The sequence below is a fragment of the Myzus persicae genome, unplaced genomic scaffold (genome assembly GCF_001856785.1).
Source record: "Myzus persicae strain clone G006 unplaced genomic scaffold, MPER_G0061.0, whole genome shotgun sequence".
In the NCBI taxonomy this organism is placed as follows: domain Eukaryota; kingdom Metazoa; phylum Arthropoda; class Insecta; order Hemiptera; family Aphididae; genus Myzus; species Myzus persicae.
In genome coordinates, this window is record NW_019103005.1 from 174857 (window position 1) to 192271 (window position 17415).

Here is a 17415-nt window from a genome sequence, read left to right on the forward strand (position 1 = left end):
GATAAAAATCTGTCCACGTCCCACAAACACAACTACAATGTCGTCGTCATTGCGGTCGTCGCGCACAACTACCCATCGTGACGTAATACTCAGCAGGACGAACCGCGGGGGCTGCGCAAGCACATCCGCAAGTTTTTTTTACTATTCGTTCTTCTTTAATTTATAGGTCATGTTTGTTCGCTAACTATTTATATAATTTTTTTTTTTATTGTTTACACCGCGTGTTTCCTGTCGTCGGTCGCGAAAAACTCGTCTGTTGTAACTATTCGTCGTCAATAATAATAATAATAATAATAATAATAATAATAATAATATTAATAACCGCTCGTCGATGGCGGTGGCGGTACTACCCTCGCGTATTGGATTTCCGACGAAAACATCAGAATTATGGAAACATCTGTGTGTTTACGTGCACGCGCATTGTCCGCGAAGTTGTTTTCGCAATATACGCGCGCGCCAAACCCTTTCGATGCAACCGTACATAAATACAAATAATAAAGCCGCAGCAGCAGCAGGCGTCGGTCCCATTGAAATTGCGCAAAGAGCGACACGCGCCACCGGTTTCCACAAAAGTGTCAAAAACCCTTCGATAAAACCCTTTTATATAACATTGCTGTTACAGTGTATTATGTTATGAACGCAATAATTGCGTCGTAGAAATGACGACCGTCTATAACCCTTTGCGCGAAAAAAGGGTGGAAATGCCCCAAAAATCACCACGTATAATATGACGGTGGCTGTGAGTGCACCGCTGGGATTATGAAAGGGACTGCTGCTGCAGGTGAACACTATGATCGTTGCCGTCGTTCAGCTGTATATATAAAATGCACGCGATTGCACAACGACCCGCGCAGATGAGGATGTGCTCGTACGACGACAACAAAGAGAAGAACCTACGTCACCCTTTTTGGGTCGAAATTCCGCGTTTTCAGCACAAAAAAAAGTATAATAATAATATTATATTATATAATGTCTTTGACGCGAAAAAAAAAAATAATCGGAAAAGAGGAAAAAAAGAGTTGTATGCACATTACAGCAGCAGCTGCTCTACGGGGTACGTTTCCCTCACGGTCCCTTAAATAGGTATACACCGCGTATATTTGATATTATATCATTGTTATTATTATAATCCCGTGGATTACGCCTTTTCGCGCGATCCGTCGATGAGTTATTATTTATCGTTTCCTAGGGACGCGGACGATCATATTGTATATAATATATTATAGCATTTTTTTTTTCGCTTTTCGGGATGCTCTCCGCCGTTTCAGAGTAAAAATCGAAAGACTCGTGTAAAACCGAGGAAAAAAACCGGCGCACGATGTAGAGAAACTCCCAAGGTCTCGGCGTGGGGTCAGTGAATTTATACGCTCGCCGAACCGGTTTCGCCGCGACGTCGTCAGACTCTCCTGGAACGGCGAAGACTTGCGCGGGCCAGAAGAAGAGGCGTAGACCTATAGGAAGCGTATTATACTGTGGCGGTGGTGGTGGTGGTGGTGGTGGTCGCCGTCGACATAGTCATAGCAGTCGTCATCCGGCTGCTTCTTCCTGCTTTTGTCTGTAACGGTCGCCGCCGTTTCCTATACAATATAAAAACACTCGCGCATAATAATTATTATACTTAACATATCAACAATGTCGTCACGGTTCGCACCAACGCCGTATAAGACTGATAAATAGCCTCTTCTCGGACGTATCATGAAATTACAATATTATACTGTAATAATAATAATAGTAATAATAATGATATACGGCGTACGCAGATATAGTGAGGAATACAAAATATAGAAGGGACGCGTAATCATTGTCCGTCATCGTCCGTCGTCCGGGGGACCGACTCGCGGACACGATGACTAATGGCGATGACCACCGCGTGTGATCTACACCTGTGCCGCCGACGTGACATTTGCATGGGACCCGGTCGGTCCGAGGTCTGGCTAGTCGACGACGACGACGCCCGTCAATCCGCCGCAGTGATTAATGGATCTATTTCGCGCGTTTAATCGGCCGAAACCCGTTTTCGTCTCGTACTAACCTTTTTCTCTATAATATATATGGTCGTTTACACCCAACGGTCATAACTGACGAGCGTATTATAATAATAATATATTATATAATACTCGTACCTACCTATAGGGAGTAGGGACTATTATTGGGACTTTCCGTCGCCGTCGTGTCTCTTAAATATTTTCTCCACCAGACGTTTCCTTTCCGGGCGCATTTCTCATCACATAATATGCATGAACACCATATAGCCATATAGGTGCAACTTTAAACTACCAAATTATCGGGGGTGATGTAGTTCTCATAATTTCCCCTTATTAATCCACAGACATTTCACACGTTTCCCCTGCACCCTTTGACTAAGTTGGTATATTTGTAGGTGAATGGATTGTATAATATATTATATAAATTATTATAATATTTATCCAGTACGATTCACCAAGCATGCACAATCCTAATTTTTTCGTTTTTTTATATTTGTTCAAATTTTGATCATTGAAATATTTAAATATACTTATTTAAAGACCATATTTGCTAAGTTAGTATCGACACATGACAATCTTATTATGTAATGATAGGTACCTATACAACAAATTCAAGCATTTGCCAAATTTGAGAAATAGTCTTACAACATATCTACTTGTTCTTAGCCAATTTATCTATGCCTCGTATTGAAGAAAACATTTTTCATGACTTTTATTATCCCAATATATATTATGAGGCCAAGTTCTCCCCTTCCCCAGCCACCTCATAGATTCGCCTAGGACAAATAATCTAGTTCAACAAAAACAATAAAAATATTTAAAATATATTATGTATCATATGGTACATAAAACTACACTTGTTATTATATTATTATCTTTATACTCTATAAGGCCGTTGACTCGTTAAAACATTGCTACGTCGTCGAAAAATTCAAATTGTTCAATATATATTTACGTGTTAACTAGTCTTTTTGTCTATACTATATTATATTTATATGTATACTCTATATTGTACTATATATATATTATGTAACGTGCGCATATCCGATTGTTTACGAAAAACCTCGTGTTCTATCTCTGCCGACAGAAAATAGCAAAAAATAAATAAATAATAATAAAAAATCGTCAGACATTAGCTGTGAACCAGATATCGCTGACGTATATAGTCATACATTCGCAAAATGTGTTTATTATACAGCTGATGTCTAGTATAATATACTTTAAGGAAAATTCTCTAGTGCGTTTCGTAACGCTGAGAGTTTTACGACACTTTGTTTAGCTCACAAATCGACATGGTCGATCCGTCCCATAAACGGCTGAAAATAACAACCAATTGTAATATAAATCTTTAAACTACCCATACCACACTCATAAAAATGATAAATATAATTTATAATATTAAATCTTAGTATACCTATAACGATATGTATTAGGTATGTTGTATGTATATTAAATATGTGCATAGTGCGCACGACACGCGCCAAATATTGTATATTAGGTTATAACAATAAATTACGTTACGTGTCGGTATTATACACACACGTGTTGATTAAATATTATCACTTCGCGTGTTGACAATAAATCGTGGATTTAATCTACTGGTCGACGAGAACCCCAGAAATCCGACGTCATCGATGTGTAAAACAAAATTATGATATTATTTTACTCGAAAACCTGCAGCGAGCTACAACGACGGGACGATCACATTTTATTAAATATTGTCGTGACATATTATTATTATTATTATTATTAAAGTAAGAATTGTTTGAGAAAACATATTATAATTACTGCTAGAATCCGATAGTCACAGCAGGTTATAATGTATGAGTACAAAGTTTTGTATTGCAGTTATTGCCGCCTACATGTTTTGAATTAATACCGTCCCGACCTAACTCAACCCGACCAGGACTACTATTGTCTCTTGTATACCTATTAATATCATATTGTTATATGTATAGTATTCTGGGTATTCGCTTACATATAATTATATTACGTACAGAGATGGGCAAGTTTATTAAAAGTAATTACTCAATTTTAGTTGAGTTAGGAAAAAAAGAATTTAATTTGTTGAGTTTAAAGTGAATATACATAAAAAATGTTGTTCATGCATTTTAAACTTAAGAAATTATTTTTGTTTAAAAAAGTTATTTTAACAGTAATTGAATGTAGTTAAGAAGTTAAATAAAAAGTTAACTAACTTGTTGCAAAAAATAACTTTTTAACTAGTGGCCCACCTTTTGCAGATAATATGGAATAGGTACTATAATAAATATACTTGCGAGCACTGTATAGTGTATACCTGTATACCTACTCGTAATTCGTATACATTATCATACATGTACAACGTGTACATAACATATTGTGTACGATATTATATACATTTTATTGTAAAAAACCAGTGTGCACCTCGTTGTTTGAACGCGTTGTGTAAAATATTTTATTATTAAGTGTTTGTATGTATACTGTATATCTGAACGTGTTTTCTCGTTTCGTTTCAGGCTCTCTTCCACCCAGCCCCGCGGACTCCGGTGTATCCGACGTGGACAGCAGCAGCAGCGGGCACACGTCCACAGACACGGAGCTTAGGGCTCGGCTTCAACCGCACCAGTATCACCACCAAGGTCAGATTATGTTCACAATAATAACTGACTATATTATATATTTAAGTTTTTCCTCTTCCTCATCCTCCACATCTACTACGATAATAATATTCTTATTATGTGCATAAAGTACAATATTTTATAATATTGCACTAACCCCCCCCCCTTCCAAACACTTGTCCCCGATCTTTTGACTCTGAACCTTTATCTCTATTTCCACCTTATAGTTATTTTTTACAAGCTTATAGCTTTATCATATGGTGTTAAAGACAAGAGATTAATGTTTTTGGTTTTTTGGTTTTGTTTCATCGCTGTTTTCTGTACGTCGAATCAGTCTCTGCTTGCGGCCGTCGTACAAGTCCGGATCCACCAAGCAATGCACAATGTCACCAGCAGCAGCAACAACAACAGCAACAACAACAACAGCAACAGCAGCAACAGCAACAGCAACAACAGCAACAGGACTTGTTCTCCAGGATATACGGAGTGAACGCTCCGCCACCCGGCGCTTACCATCATCCCGGTCCTGCGCCCCCGTCGCCCAAACATCCTCTTTTCATGCGAAACAACCGTGAGTGTTATCAATGTTGTTGTCATAATTAAATTTCACAGGCACTTTATTATTTAAGTATTTTTGTACTTGATAAAATTCTATTACAAAAAAGTAAAACCGCACCCAGATAAAACGACGACTACAAAAATCGAGTTAACTTAATTTTGATATATAAAATATGTTTCTCGAAATCGACGAAAAGTTAAGAAATAAAGATTATGCGAAATGACTCATTCCACAAAATGTTTTTGCTATTTCGTTTCATCGCTTACGACGCGGTCTATACGCTTATATTCTTTCTCTATCCCGCGTATCTCGTGTAGGTACTATTATACCCGTTTGTGAACAGTATAGGAAACGATGACAACAATCTGTGCTCACTGGAAGAGGCGGTAGAGGAGAGAGAATGTTGTAAATTTATTGGTCGTGCGGTTGGTCAGTAATAGCTGTTTTGGCGCAAGTCGCCCGCTTTCGGTGTGTGCTCTGTGTGTGCAAGACGCAAGTTGGAACAGTATAATAAATATGTATATAAAAAAAATCTTTGCGATGAAAACGAGTTTACATTCTACAGTGTTGCCACTTGCCAATGCGGTCTCGGTGGCGTAGCCTGAGGACGATTGGTGGTTTTTTATTTCGTTTTCTAGCGATTTGCGGAAAGGGAGAACTGGCGCTGTGCGGTGGTCACGTGACCGCCTCGGCGCGGATGCATGTGAGTTCGTGTAGCGCGCAGAGGGAGAGAGAAAGAGACAGACACACACATAGACGTCGGACCGAGTGCAGAGGTGGATATTGTGTACCTATATACACAAAAGACCGAGAGTGAGAGAGTATAATATATATATTACAAAATTCTAACGATATGCAGATGTGAGCGAGACGGACTCGCGGACGCGTAAGAGGAGAGGAAAGAGACTGAGTGAGAGAGAGAGAGCAATGACATACTAACACTTCAAGGTTAACTCTCACTCGCGCGCACACTATAATAATACCACATACATGCATTATCATACTTGGAGATGGATATCGAATACACTATAGCTAAATATATATAATGAATAATGATCCATTCTGATTTTCGTAGATCGTGAAATGTTCGTGATATGCGATCGCCTCCCGTGACCTTTCGCCACAACGATAGCGCGCGTCTTATATTTTTTAATACATTATTATGTTTTAATAATAATAATAATAATAATATTATACTATCGTTTCCGCAGCCTTATCATGTTCCGCGACTGACTTCGCGACCGCCCAGCGCAATAATTTATATAATTTGCATAAAACCGTATTGTAGGTAGATAGATACGCTGCACGGGCGTGTTTGTCGAAATAATGTGATCAATAAATCATTATACGCATTTATATCGCGACGTGCGCGCTCTTATTTCGAGATAACATGAAGCGCCGCGTGCAATTATATAATAATATTGTTGCGTTATCGCATCCAGGAAGTGTACAACACGTAAACACACAAACACGGCACGATGATAATATTAAATATTAATAATAATAATATAACCACCGCCACCGTAAGGTGAAGATTGCAGACGTCGGCGAGTAGCTTATAATTTTGTTTTTCCACCTTATTATTATTCGTCGTCGTCGGGCACAATAGGAGCGACGATGGTGGCGGCAAAGAGTACTCAGATAAAAAGACACACGTCGTGTGCGTATAATTATTATGATGAAATGAAAAAAAAAAATATTATTAATACATAATACGCACATAAAACGCGTGCACATGCATTAACTTATTATATACTTTGTCTACTCGTATACGAGCGCCTTCATTTGGCTAGAGTACGAATTTTCGCTAAAATAATTTAGGCACGACGACGACGACATGTTGTTATTCAAAAAACGCGCGAGCGAGCGTTCGCCTCGCCCCCCTCCCCTCCTTCACCGTTGCGTAACGCTCCGCTGCCACTCGTCGAGAACCCATCGGTCACGTGGTCGACGCCGCCGCCGTCGACCTTCGACGATGCTTCACGGGAGTCGTCGTCATCGTCGTCGTCTCACACGCGCAAATTCCGTTCCATTCGATAGCGATTTTTATTTTTATACACGAAATGACTTCCGCGTTCGTCGCCGAGTGTTGTCGGGTAATTTTTTTTATTCCTTCTTCGCATAGTAACACTACAAGGTACCTATCTACAATAACGTTTACCTGCGCGCCACTCCTCCCCGCTGCGAGATCCATTTTTTTTCTCACACCCGCTACAACAAAACGATACCTATGAAACACAATATTATTATATTATCGACAATTGTTCGAGTATTACTGGTTGCGACGAATCGGCGCCAATAAAACCAGGAAGTATACTATAATATTATTTTGTATTGTGATTCGGCGGGGTTGTTTGTCGAAAGCGTTAAATAAACACCGTCAACATCGACTACACCTACACCAACGACGTATTTTATTTCTAGAGAAATAACGCATTTTGTCCACCACGCCCGATACGTATTAAATTATTAAATTAAAAAATTTCGGTTTCTTCCAGCGCACTGTATAATATAAGTGATGACAATAAAATTGGTATGGACGAGCACCATTATTAAATTTAATTAATTCAAAGATAAATATGAATTACAAATTTTAATTACAATACTATATTTCAATTTGATTACTTTTTTTAATCGTATTGCTTGTGTCGATGGTAGAGAGATAAAATACAACATTTTAGACAACACTTATGATACTGTTATAGACTATAATTTATAGTATTCTTTCAATACTTTTTAAAATAGTGTCTTTAATTTATGGGTGATGAAAGTTGACGAATACCTATAATATAATATAAAACCTTAAACTCTACTCATTATTCAGCTGCAATGATCAGATTTGTACAGTATTTTTTGGTGTTCGGATTATCATCCTAACATTTTAAATAAATTGATTAATAGAATTTCAAAATTTTGGACCATAACATAATACGACTTTTCGCTTGGGACGCTCGCTACGTACGATGCACGTAAATCGCAGCGAGGTAGGCCCCGGCACAGCTACGGCGACCATCCGATTCCGGCGGAATGCGAATAACGGCGTCGGGGGCCGGGCTCGTGCTTAGGTCTGAAAATAGCACTCGCGAGCCACAGGCGGATGGATTTAGCGACGGCAGCTGCAGCAGCTTATATACATTACGTATGCGCTCAGTGGGCGCGAAACGCGGAAATCGCGGACGCCACGCGCGCGCAAGTCGATTGGTTTTCGTTCCCGGAAAGACGATACCGACGGTATATTATTATTATAATTTACAATACAGGGTGTTCCACAAACAATGAACTGATTTCGAATATTTATGAATTTAGTTGGTAATATCATTATAAATTTATGAATATAAATATGCACATCACAGTATGTTATGGAATAATATAGGAGATACTCTATACTCTCACAATTGTTATAATATTGTGCGTATTTATGTGCTATAGTCGGAGATTTTATTCTATTTTATGGCGAGGGGATGTTAAAATATTCATAAACAAAATGAGCCAATTAATTACATAACAAAAACAATTATAAATTTAATTTTGAGGGAAGTTTTGAATAATTTTGGGAGGGGCTTAGAGAGGGCTAAGAGAGGCACACCCCAATCGCCACCTTTTCTTCCACCACCACAGTAACGATATTGAGACACTGTATTCGAATTCCTGCGCAAACTCGTCGCAAAGGTGGAATGGACATTGGACACTGAGTAATTACTGATAAAGTCGACTTCCGCAGTTTTTCTATTTGAAAATGTGAACGATTAAAGTCAGTTCATTCTTTCATTCCGCTTGTAATCTGTGTAATAATCGTATCATCTACTTTATCGTAGTTATTTTGGATACCTATCGTTTTAACGATCATTCCACATTTCCTCGTCCACGTAACACGTGATTAGGGTTTTCGCGATATATTATTAGTTGCACGTACGAAAACACTGCACTGTGCCGTGCGCACACACATACGTCCGTGATCGCGACGGACGTGACGTATACACACGGTGTACGTGTGTGTTAGAGAGAGATTGAGATTGAGAGAAGGATAGGTCGATCAAGTTCAAGGTGAACGAAAAAAATACACATTATATGCATATGGATACCGCCGTCTGGGTTTCGACACCGGTTCGTCGTTGAGGACTAGCGCGGGGAAGCACCGCAGCCACGTTTATGTATAAACCTATACGATCCGTTTTAATCGTCAGTACAATAATATTAAATTATTACTTATGACGTGCATGCGATGTATGTTGTAATCAGTACAAAAAGTTACTAGTAACAACGTTGTTTGTATACGTCCGTATAGGCATATTTGAAACTGGTCCGCGAATAAGCCTCTCGTCAGGTCGGACCGCAGTATGATAAAAAAAAAAAATGAAAACACCGACCGGACGAAACGGAAATCCGTTTACGGAACGGTGGCGGCACAACAATATATTATTAATACGTCCGGACGTATGTAATGCGTATACCTATATATAATAGGAAATAGAGACGTTTTATTATAATATTTTAATCTCATTTTGAATGAGAAATTGCGTCGTCGTCGTCGGTCGTTCCCACAACGGTTTCCTGCTCTCTATAGACCGCGTGCGTGGCTCATGTATATTGTATATTGTATATGTAATAAATATAATGAGATTGCGAAACTCGTCGTTTATATTATATACACGTCACATTGTATTGTTTGCATATGATAGCCGAGACGCAAACCATACTCTAATATCATCATGATGCGCGCACTTTAGAAACTTTCGAAATTGTCGCTTTTCCCGGATTCAGACGATCGAAAAATCGGAATTATTACGATAAATTTCTATTGGTGAGCTGGTGCAGTGAGATGACAGCGATCTGTATATTATTATGACCACCACTGCAGTATACTCGCTAAAGCGTCTTGTAGCGTCCGTCCGCGTCCTTTTAAGGACGTCTCGTGCGCAAAACCGGGAAAAATGTGAACGCGCGACGTCATTATATTATATATATTTTATACGGCGGCGGTCTGTTTAAAATAATAATAACGAGTAATGAAGTACTAACTTACTATACCTACATCGTGTGCACGGTGATTGTATTTGTTTTTTGTGCAGAAACGCGTTTGGAATGTTTAGAAACTGTTATCGGGAGGTAAAACTTGTGAACGCGGGCGAAACATTATTAATAAACGTTAGCAATATAATAGTAATAACTCGAACAGTTGGAATATTAAATATTACCTGATGAGTGGATATTAGTAGAACTAAATATTATACTACTATATTTATGCAGATTGTTTTGACGCTTCCGCCGTCCCGATATTATATATTTAGGTAGGTACCTAGCAATAAAACCAAGGTCGAGAACACTGCGCCACTATAATAATTCTAAAAAAAACCGAAAATATAGGTATTTTTTTTTGTAGCTTACTTATCGTTTAATTATTATTTCTAGTCCGTAGAGTACCTACACAACAGGACCAGCTTTTCGTCTGTTACCACGTGTTACAATACGCACACTTGTTTTTCGTTAACGCCCTTGAGACGACCGCTAAATATACATGTTCGCATCTATAATATAATATTATTATATTATGTTGTAAATAATAAATAAAATATAAATATTTAAGCTTGAAAAAATATTTTGTCAAATTATGTGTATCATACCTAAAATTATATGTTATTGCTAAGTTACTTTTTTACTAACGTTGATTTTTTTTTTCGTACGCAGATCCTTATGGAGGCGGTGTTGCTGGCTACCACCCATCGGCCGTCGGAGGCTACGGTTCCGCGGTCAGCCCCACATCGGGCGGCCACTTCGCCATGCCACCGTGCCCGCCATCGGCCGCACTCCCTGGCGCCGGAACCGTGGTCGGTCGCGGGTCCGTCATCCAAGCCAATTGTTACCAGCCCAACGGCGCCGGAGCGGCTAACCTCAACGATCTGTACTACATGGACTTTGGGGCGCCTACCGCGGCCGCGGCCATGTACCACCAAAAGGCTGTTGGAAACAAGAGCGGCAGCATCAAGAAGCCCAAGAAGTACGGCGGCGTCGGGCGGCCGTCTGCAGCCGGTTCCCCGGGAGCCGTCCAACAGCAGACGTGTCCAGCCACGGGACCCAAGAGGAAAAGCCGAGAAGGTAAACTATTATTGTTTCGTAATTTTACCGATGTGCAAAATAAATCGCGTAATTATTATGATTGATCTGTTATTAATGTTATATTATATACTAACGATGTTCGTTTTTTTTTCGTATTAAGGTTCCACGACGTACCTTTGGGAATTTTTGTTGAAACTATTGCAAAACTCCGACTATTGCCCGAGGTTCATCAAATGGTTGAACCGGGAAAAGGGTGTTTTCAAGTTAGTCGACTCCAAAGCGGTATCCAAGCTATGGGGAGAGCACAAGAACAAACCCGACATGAACTACGAAACGATGGGGCGTGCTCTCAGGTACGAATTTATGTCAACATATATTATTATTGCTTATGATATTAAAGAGTCTATCAAAAACGGTTCCAATACAATAATATTATAGTAATAACAAGCAATAACTTGGGAGAACGGACGATTATGCGTTAACTGAATGATTTTTCATGACGTTGAATTCTTTAACGAATAAAAGCATATTATGACATATTTTTTTAGCTCACCAAAATGCATATTTCGATACTAAAGAATGAGATACTGTGTATCGTTAATAGGTATACATATTTTTTTGAAAAATTATGAAATGCACATTTCAATACAAATTGATACTATTATTTGGTAAACTGTTAATTTTGCGATACAGACAGTTTCAGCGCTATAAAGAACACTTTTTTTGCATAATATGTTATTCCATGCAGGTTAGGATGGAACAGACGTTAACATTTTTCATTTATAAAAATAATTTAATGCATACAAATATCAGCCTCTTAGTATATTAAGTGTATGGAAATCCTGTCACAAAAATATTAACTAGTAATAGCCACTTATGCTGTATTATATGTTCATGTTGTATTACACACTTGCCGGCGGTATATTAGTCTGATATTGTATTATTACATTATTATATTGGTAACGCCGCACGTGCACAACGTGCAACGTTCGAATAAATCAGTAACGATCGCTGTATAATAAATAATAACATTATAAAACATTTAAACATAACTATATATATACAGCTGCACTGGCTTCTTACCTATCTAATAGCCGATAGGTATGTAATAATATCGATCTATCGATTAATTCGCTTTCGACGACCAGACGTTGTTTGTAAACACCGCGTTTGCTTTTATATACGACGGTCTGTTAGAGATAACGTAATAATATTTTAATAATGTTCCTTAATATGCAGCAGCCAACAAAAACGCTTAGAATTTAATATTGTACATTATAATATGTTATTATAATAATACATGTTCGTTACGAATTGATTTTCTTTTATCGAAGTATGCATTATTCTGTTATCGATTCGAATTCGAATTAATTTTTTTAATTAACTCCGCTTACGTCGAGCTATTTGTGAAAATTATCAAATACATGTATGTTATCGAGCTATACTATAGGTTCCAAAGTCCTAGCATTTCCGGATAGGTACTTAAAATGTATGTTTAGGAACTGAACGCACATATCGCGAACGCCACCGATTTCCGTATGACATGTGACTACAATGTTCTTCTCCCGCTTGTCTCCGTGTGGAGTATAGCCGTAAAGGTGTACCCATGTATTATTATGTTAATTGTTAGAGAATAAGATCAAAATTCAATTTTCGCCAAGTTGATTCCCTCCCCCTCCCTTAAAAGCAATCTCCTCTCGAACAGATCTTTCAATCCTTTCGAATTAAAACAGTTCAAGTTCGTTTATGTTGTATGTACTTTAATAATAAGCTACCTATTAAAAATTTAGTTTTACTCTGTTACAGATTTAGGTTTTTTTCAATAAAATACTCGTATAATAATAAACAAACAAACTGTAATAAATAATAATATGTTCGTTTAGTATTTGAACACGATCGTTGATCAAAACTTTTAACTCATGTTGTTTCGCGTACTTGAAATAAAAAAAACTGCCCTACGTAATATTAAATTCCAAACAAAGTTTCAAAATACTCAAAAGTTTAATTTTACACTCACGAATACAAAACCGTTTAGGATGACTCTGTGAGACTGCAGAACGAATTATTATCATTATTCATTGTTCATCAATAATGATCTCGATAACGCATAATGTAATGCATCCACATCAATAACCGTTCGTTCGTTTTTTCGTTCACAGGTATTACTACCAGAGGGGAATTCTTGCTAAAGTGGACGGCCAAAGACTGGTGTACCAGTTTGTCGACGTTCCCAAAGACATTGTCGAGATCGATTGTTCCGGCGCATGAGAATGTGCTTAAACCCGAAAACGACCAAAGACATCGTGATAATATATTATATATTGTCATCTTCACCATCGCAGTTGCTATATTATAATTTATTCATTCAACCTCGGGTGCAGAATCGTTGTCGCCAGTTCGTCGTTATTTTTATTATTTTTATTATTAATATTATTACCATTACTGTACGTAGGTAAGATTTGGCCTGCCTATGGTGTATATAACATATTGTATATAAGATGAATGTATGTGCGTGCGTGTGCTGTTATTATATACCATATATTGTATTAGTATATAGAATACTGGCATACTGCACTATCCGAGTTCAAACTCGTCCGCCGTGTAAATATCGCGCAAAAACTTGTGTTTCTTTTTTTTTTTCATATTATTATATGTTTTTCTCTCGTGAACGTATGTGCCGCCACCGTCGTCGCTGCTACCGTTTGAACAATATATAATATTATAATAATATTTGTATAATAATATATTTTGATGTACTCCCTGCTGGCTGTGTGGCTTATATGCTGCTACAACCGCCAACTGTGTGCAAGTGTATATGTGTATGTGTGTGTGTGTGTAAAGACTGACAATAATTAACCGAGAAGATATTATTGATATTATATACTAAAAAAATATATTATATTTAATGTTAAAAAAAAAAATTTAAAAAAACAAAAATATGTATATATATATATATATAAATATAAAACGTAAAGTTATTAAATTATATATATATATATTATATTATATAAATTAATTATTGTTAGTTTGACCGATCTCTACGTTTTTAGTATATATTATATATATTTAAAACAAATCTCGAAACGTGTACAAAATTTTAATTATTATATTATTATTTTAATTAGGAAAATAAATTCGATTCGGAACAAATGAAAAACAAAAAATAAAATAAAATGAAAATGTTATTATTATATGCACACGGCGCATATACGTGTGTGTATAGTTTTATTTTTACCATTTATCATAAATATAATTATTACGAATGTCATTTTTTTTTATATATATATTTTTGTTCCGAGAACGCGTTTTTTTCTCAACTTAAGTCAACGAAACCCCTTATTACTGTACATAACCATAATTTATAAGAATAGCTGTAAGGTCATAATATATTATATTGTTGGTGTAAGTTTTTAATTATTCTTGTGCATATATATATAATATATATATACACAATAAAATAAAATATTATGTAGGTACTAATGTTATGTGTAATAATATTTCTGTGTACAATTTTTTCTCGAACTATTTTTGTATGCTTTTTTAAGTTAAAATTATTATTTTATTTCCTTTTATTTATTTTGTTGTTTTTGTATGTAATTTTAAGGATTTAATGTGTTTGTGAACCATTAACTTGGACAAAGCCGTTGGCAAAGGATGTTTATATATCGAATAATATCTTACCTTCGCGTCGCCTCAAACGAAACCAAACGAATAACAAACAGACTTTTAATATAATCCGTACTTAAACACATTTAATAATAATGCGATAATATATTATGTATATTTTATATATTTTTATTTTAATAACGCTCGCGAAACTACTCGTAAAAGCTCAAAAAATAGACGACTTTATATTATAAAAAATATTACTATACACGGTCTAAATATAGTGGTAATCACAACGAAAGTGCTTACCATTATAATTGTTACGTCCTTTAAACAAATTAATAAATAATAATAATAGTAATGACTTAATAAATATTTCAATGTTATTTATAAAAAAAAAAAAAAATGAATTTAACCAACCAAAACGTACATAATATACAATATAATGTCGACGCGCAAGACGCGAGGAAAATATACAATATTCTTAATTAATTATCACTCGTCTCGTCAATTTTTCGTAAAACGCGTTTTTTAAAAACCTTTAACTATACCACATACCATGTACCATTACCTAATAACATACAGCACCGATATTATATGATAGCGAATTATTATTATTATTATTATTATTAGGTAAAATATATTTTGCGAATAACAATAATTGTTGTTATATTATTACATTGTTATTACTACTATAAATTACCGTCGTCGGTTTGCTCGTACCTATTATATTTCCAATGTTGCTCAAGTAAATATGAAATCTAAAACGAAACGAAATTTTTTCTCTATCTCTCTCTTTCTCTCTAACTTTTTCTTTCTGTTTTTATTTCTTTCGTTGTTTTCTGCAATAATATACACATTATTATATATATACTCGCCACTTGTCGTTTAACGTCGTATTGTTAAGATATGTGTACTTTTTTTTCGGTCGGCCGTTCGCAGTATAATGTGCTATGCACAGTTTATTATTATTTTATGCCCTGTCGACGAGCATACGTTTGTCCTGGTGTTGTTAGGATGGGGGGGGGGGGGGGGGGTTGAGAGTCATGGTTGGAGTTTGAGGTATTTGTCGGATGGTTGTTTGAATTGCATTGGGCAGTTTATAAAGCCAGACGAAACGAACAATTAAATCGTGATCGGATAAGGACAAGGCCTTTATTGTAATACATCGATGTGTGATTATTACAATATATTTTAAATTATTATTATTATTATACTGGTTACGAATTCGTAGGAAGGTTTTTTGATGTTATGTTTTTTTTTTGTTCTCTCCTTTTATTTTCTTTAAATTTTACGTTCCGTTAGAGACTGTGAACCGGCATATGATTGAATTAACGAGAAATCGAAAGGAATTTATTATATACATAGGTATATAGATATATAGATAAGATGTGATTTATTTAAAAAAACTAATCGAATAAATGTTTTTTTAAAAACAAATTTTCTATGAAATTGTTATAATATATACTGTGTACCTAGGGAAGAATTGATAATTTAAATATTATATATTATATGTTGTAAAATACACGAAATATGTTTTTTTTTCATTTCTTTTTTTTGTACTTGACGACGCCCGCGAAACAGCGTTGGAGAAAAATGATATATATATATGTCGTACAGTCTAGCACACTTTTAATTTATATACATGATGATACATATACACACATATATATGTTTGTGTGTGTGTGTGTGTGTGTGTGACGTTAGCTTAATATTTATATAAAAACAAATCTTTAATATATTATTATTATTATACGTGTGTATGTAAATAATAAATGTTTACTGTTAGGAAAAAATGTTCGCAATTTTTATATATAAATATATATTATAATAAAATACGAAATAAGACCAGTAATATTATTGTTGCATCGTGTTTTTAATTTCTACAGTCCTTGTCGTCGTCGTTGTTGTGCCCTCACGACATGATAATAATATAATATTATGATATTATGTACCTCGGTAAACGATGACCTGCTACCGTCTAACTGTCTCCGCTACACTATTTTGGATCAGGAGCGATAATTTTTTTTACGGTTCTTTTTACGCAGTCTCCGAACTATTTATAAATGTTACAGGACGTACTCACAGCGACATGCCTCGACGTTTGCACAAAATTATCGCGAGGGCCCGACGGTAAGATCTCCAGCTCTAGTTGTGAATGTGTGTGGTCTGCACAAAGTAGGTACAGCAAAATAGTACTTAATATTATTACTCATTAGTATAATGACTTCATTGCTATATCTAGAGGTAATTAAAGAAATAACGACTATAATATTATTGGTCAGTTGGAAATACATGTCGATCGCATTTGTTTCCAGTTTACAGCTGCTAATTTATTGTGTGCCTAAGTTTGGCATATTTTTGGTTTTTGTTTTATTGTTATAGTTTAGTTAAGATAAATATTAAGTGTTAAAAATTCCAAAAATTAAACCGTCGTTTCCTATCGGTTACGTATTTTTAAGCCTATTAAAAAATGTTGGTCATTTTTAAGAGTATACAGTGGATTCCGCTTAATGTGGGCACGTTGGGACCAGCCCTGTTTGCCCACATTAAGCGGTTGCCCATAAAAACCGAATTAACATTGTTAATATACATTTGTATTGGAACCAGC

General features: G+C 36.0%; 1 protein-coding gene across 1 annotated transcript in view; it reads left to right on the forward strand.

Moving 5' to 3' along the window:
* Positions 1-13926, forward strand: part of LOC111033559 (ecdysone-induced protein 74EF) — a 114568-nt gene extending 100642 nt beyond the window's left edge. The window contains exons 8-12 of the mRNA XM_022314348.1: positions 4484-4606; positions 4920-5156; positions 10830-11237; positions 11359-11551; positions 13358-13926. Coding sequence (XP_022170040.1) covers positions 4484-4606; positions 4920-5156; positions 10830-11237; positions 11359-11551; positions 13358-13466 — 1070 coding nt within the window. The 3' untranslated portion in view covers positions 13467-13926. The remainder of the gene's footprint in view (positions 1-4483; positions 4607-4919; positions 5157-10829; positions 11238-11358; positions 11552-13357) is intronic.
* The last annotated feature ends 3489 nt before the right edge of the window (positions 13927-17415 follow it).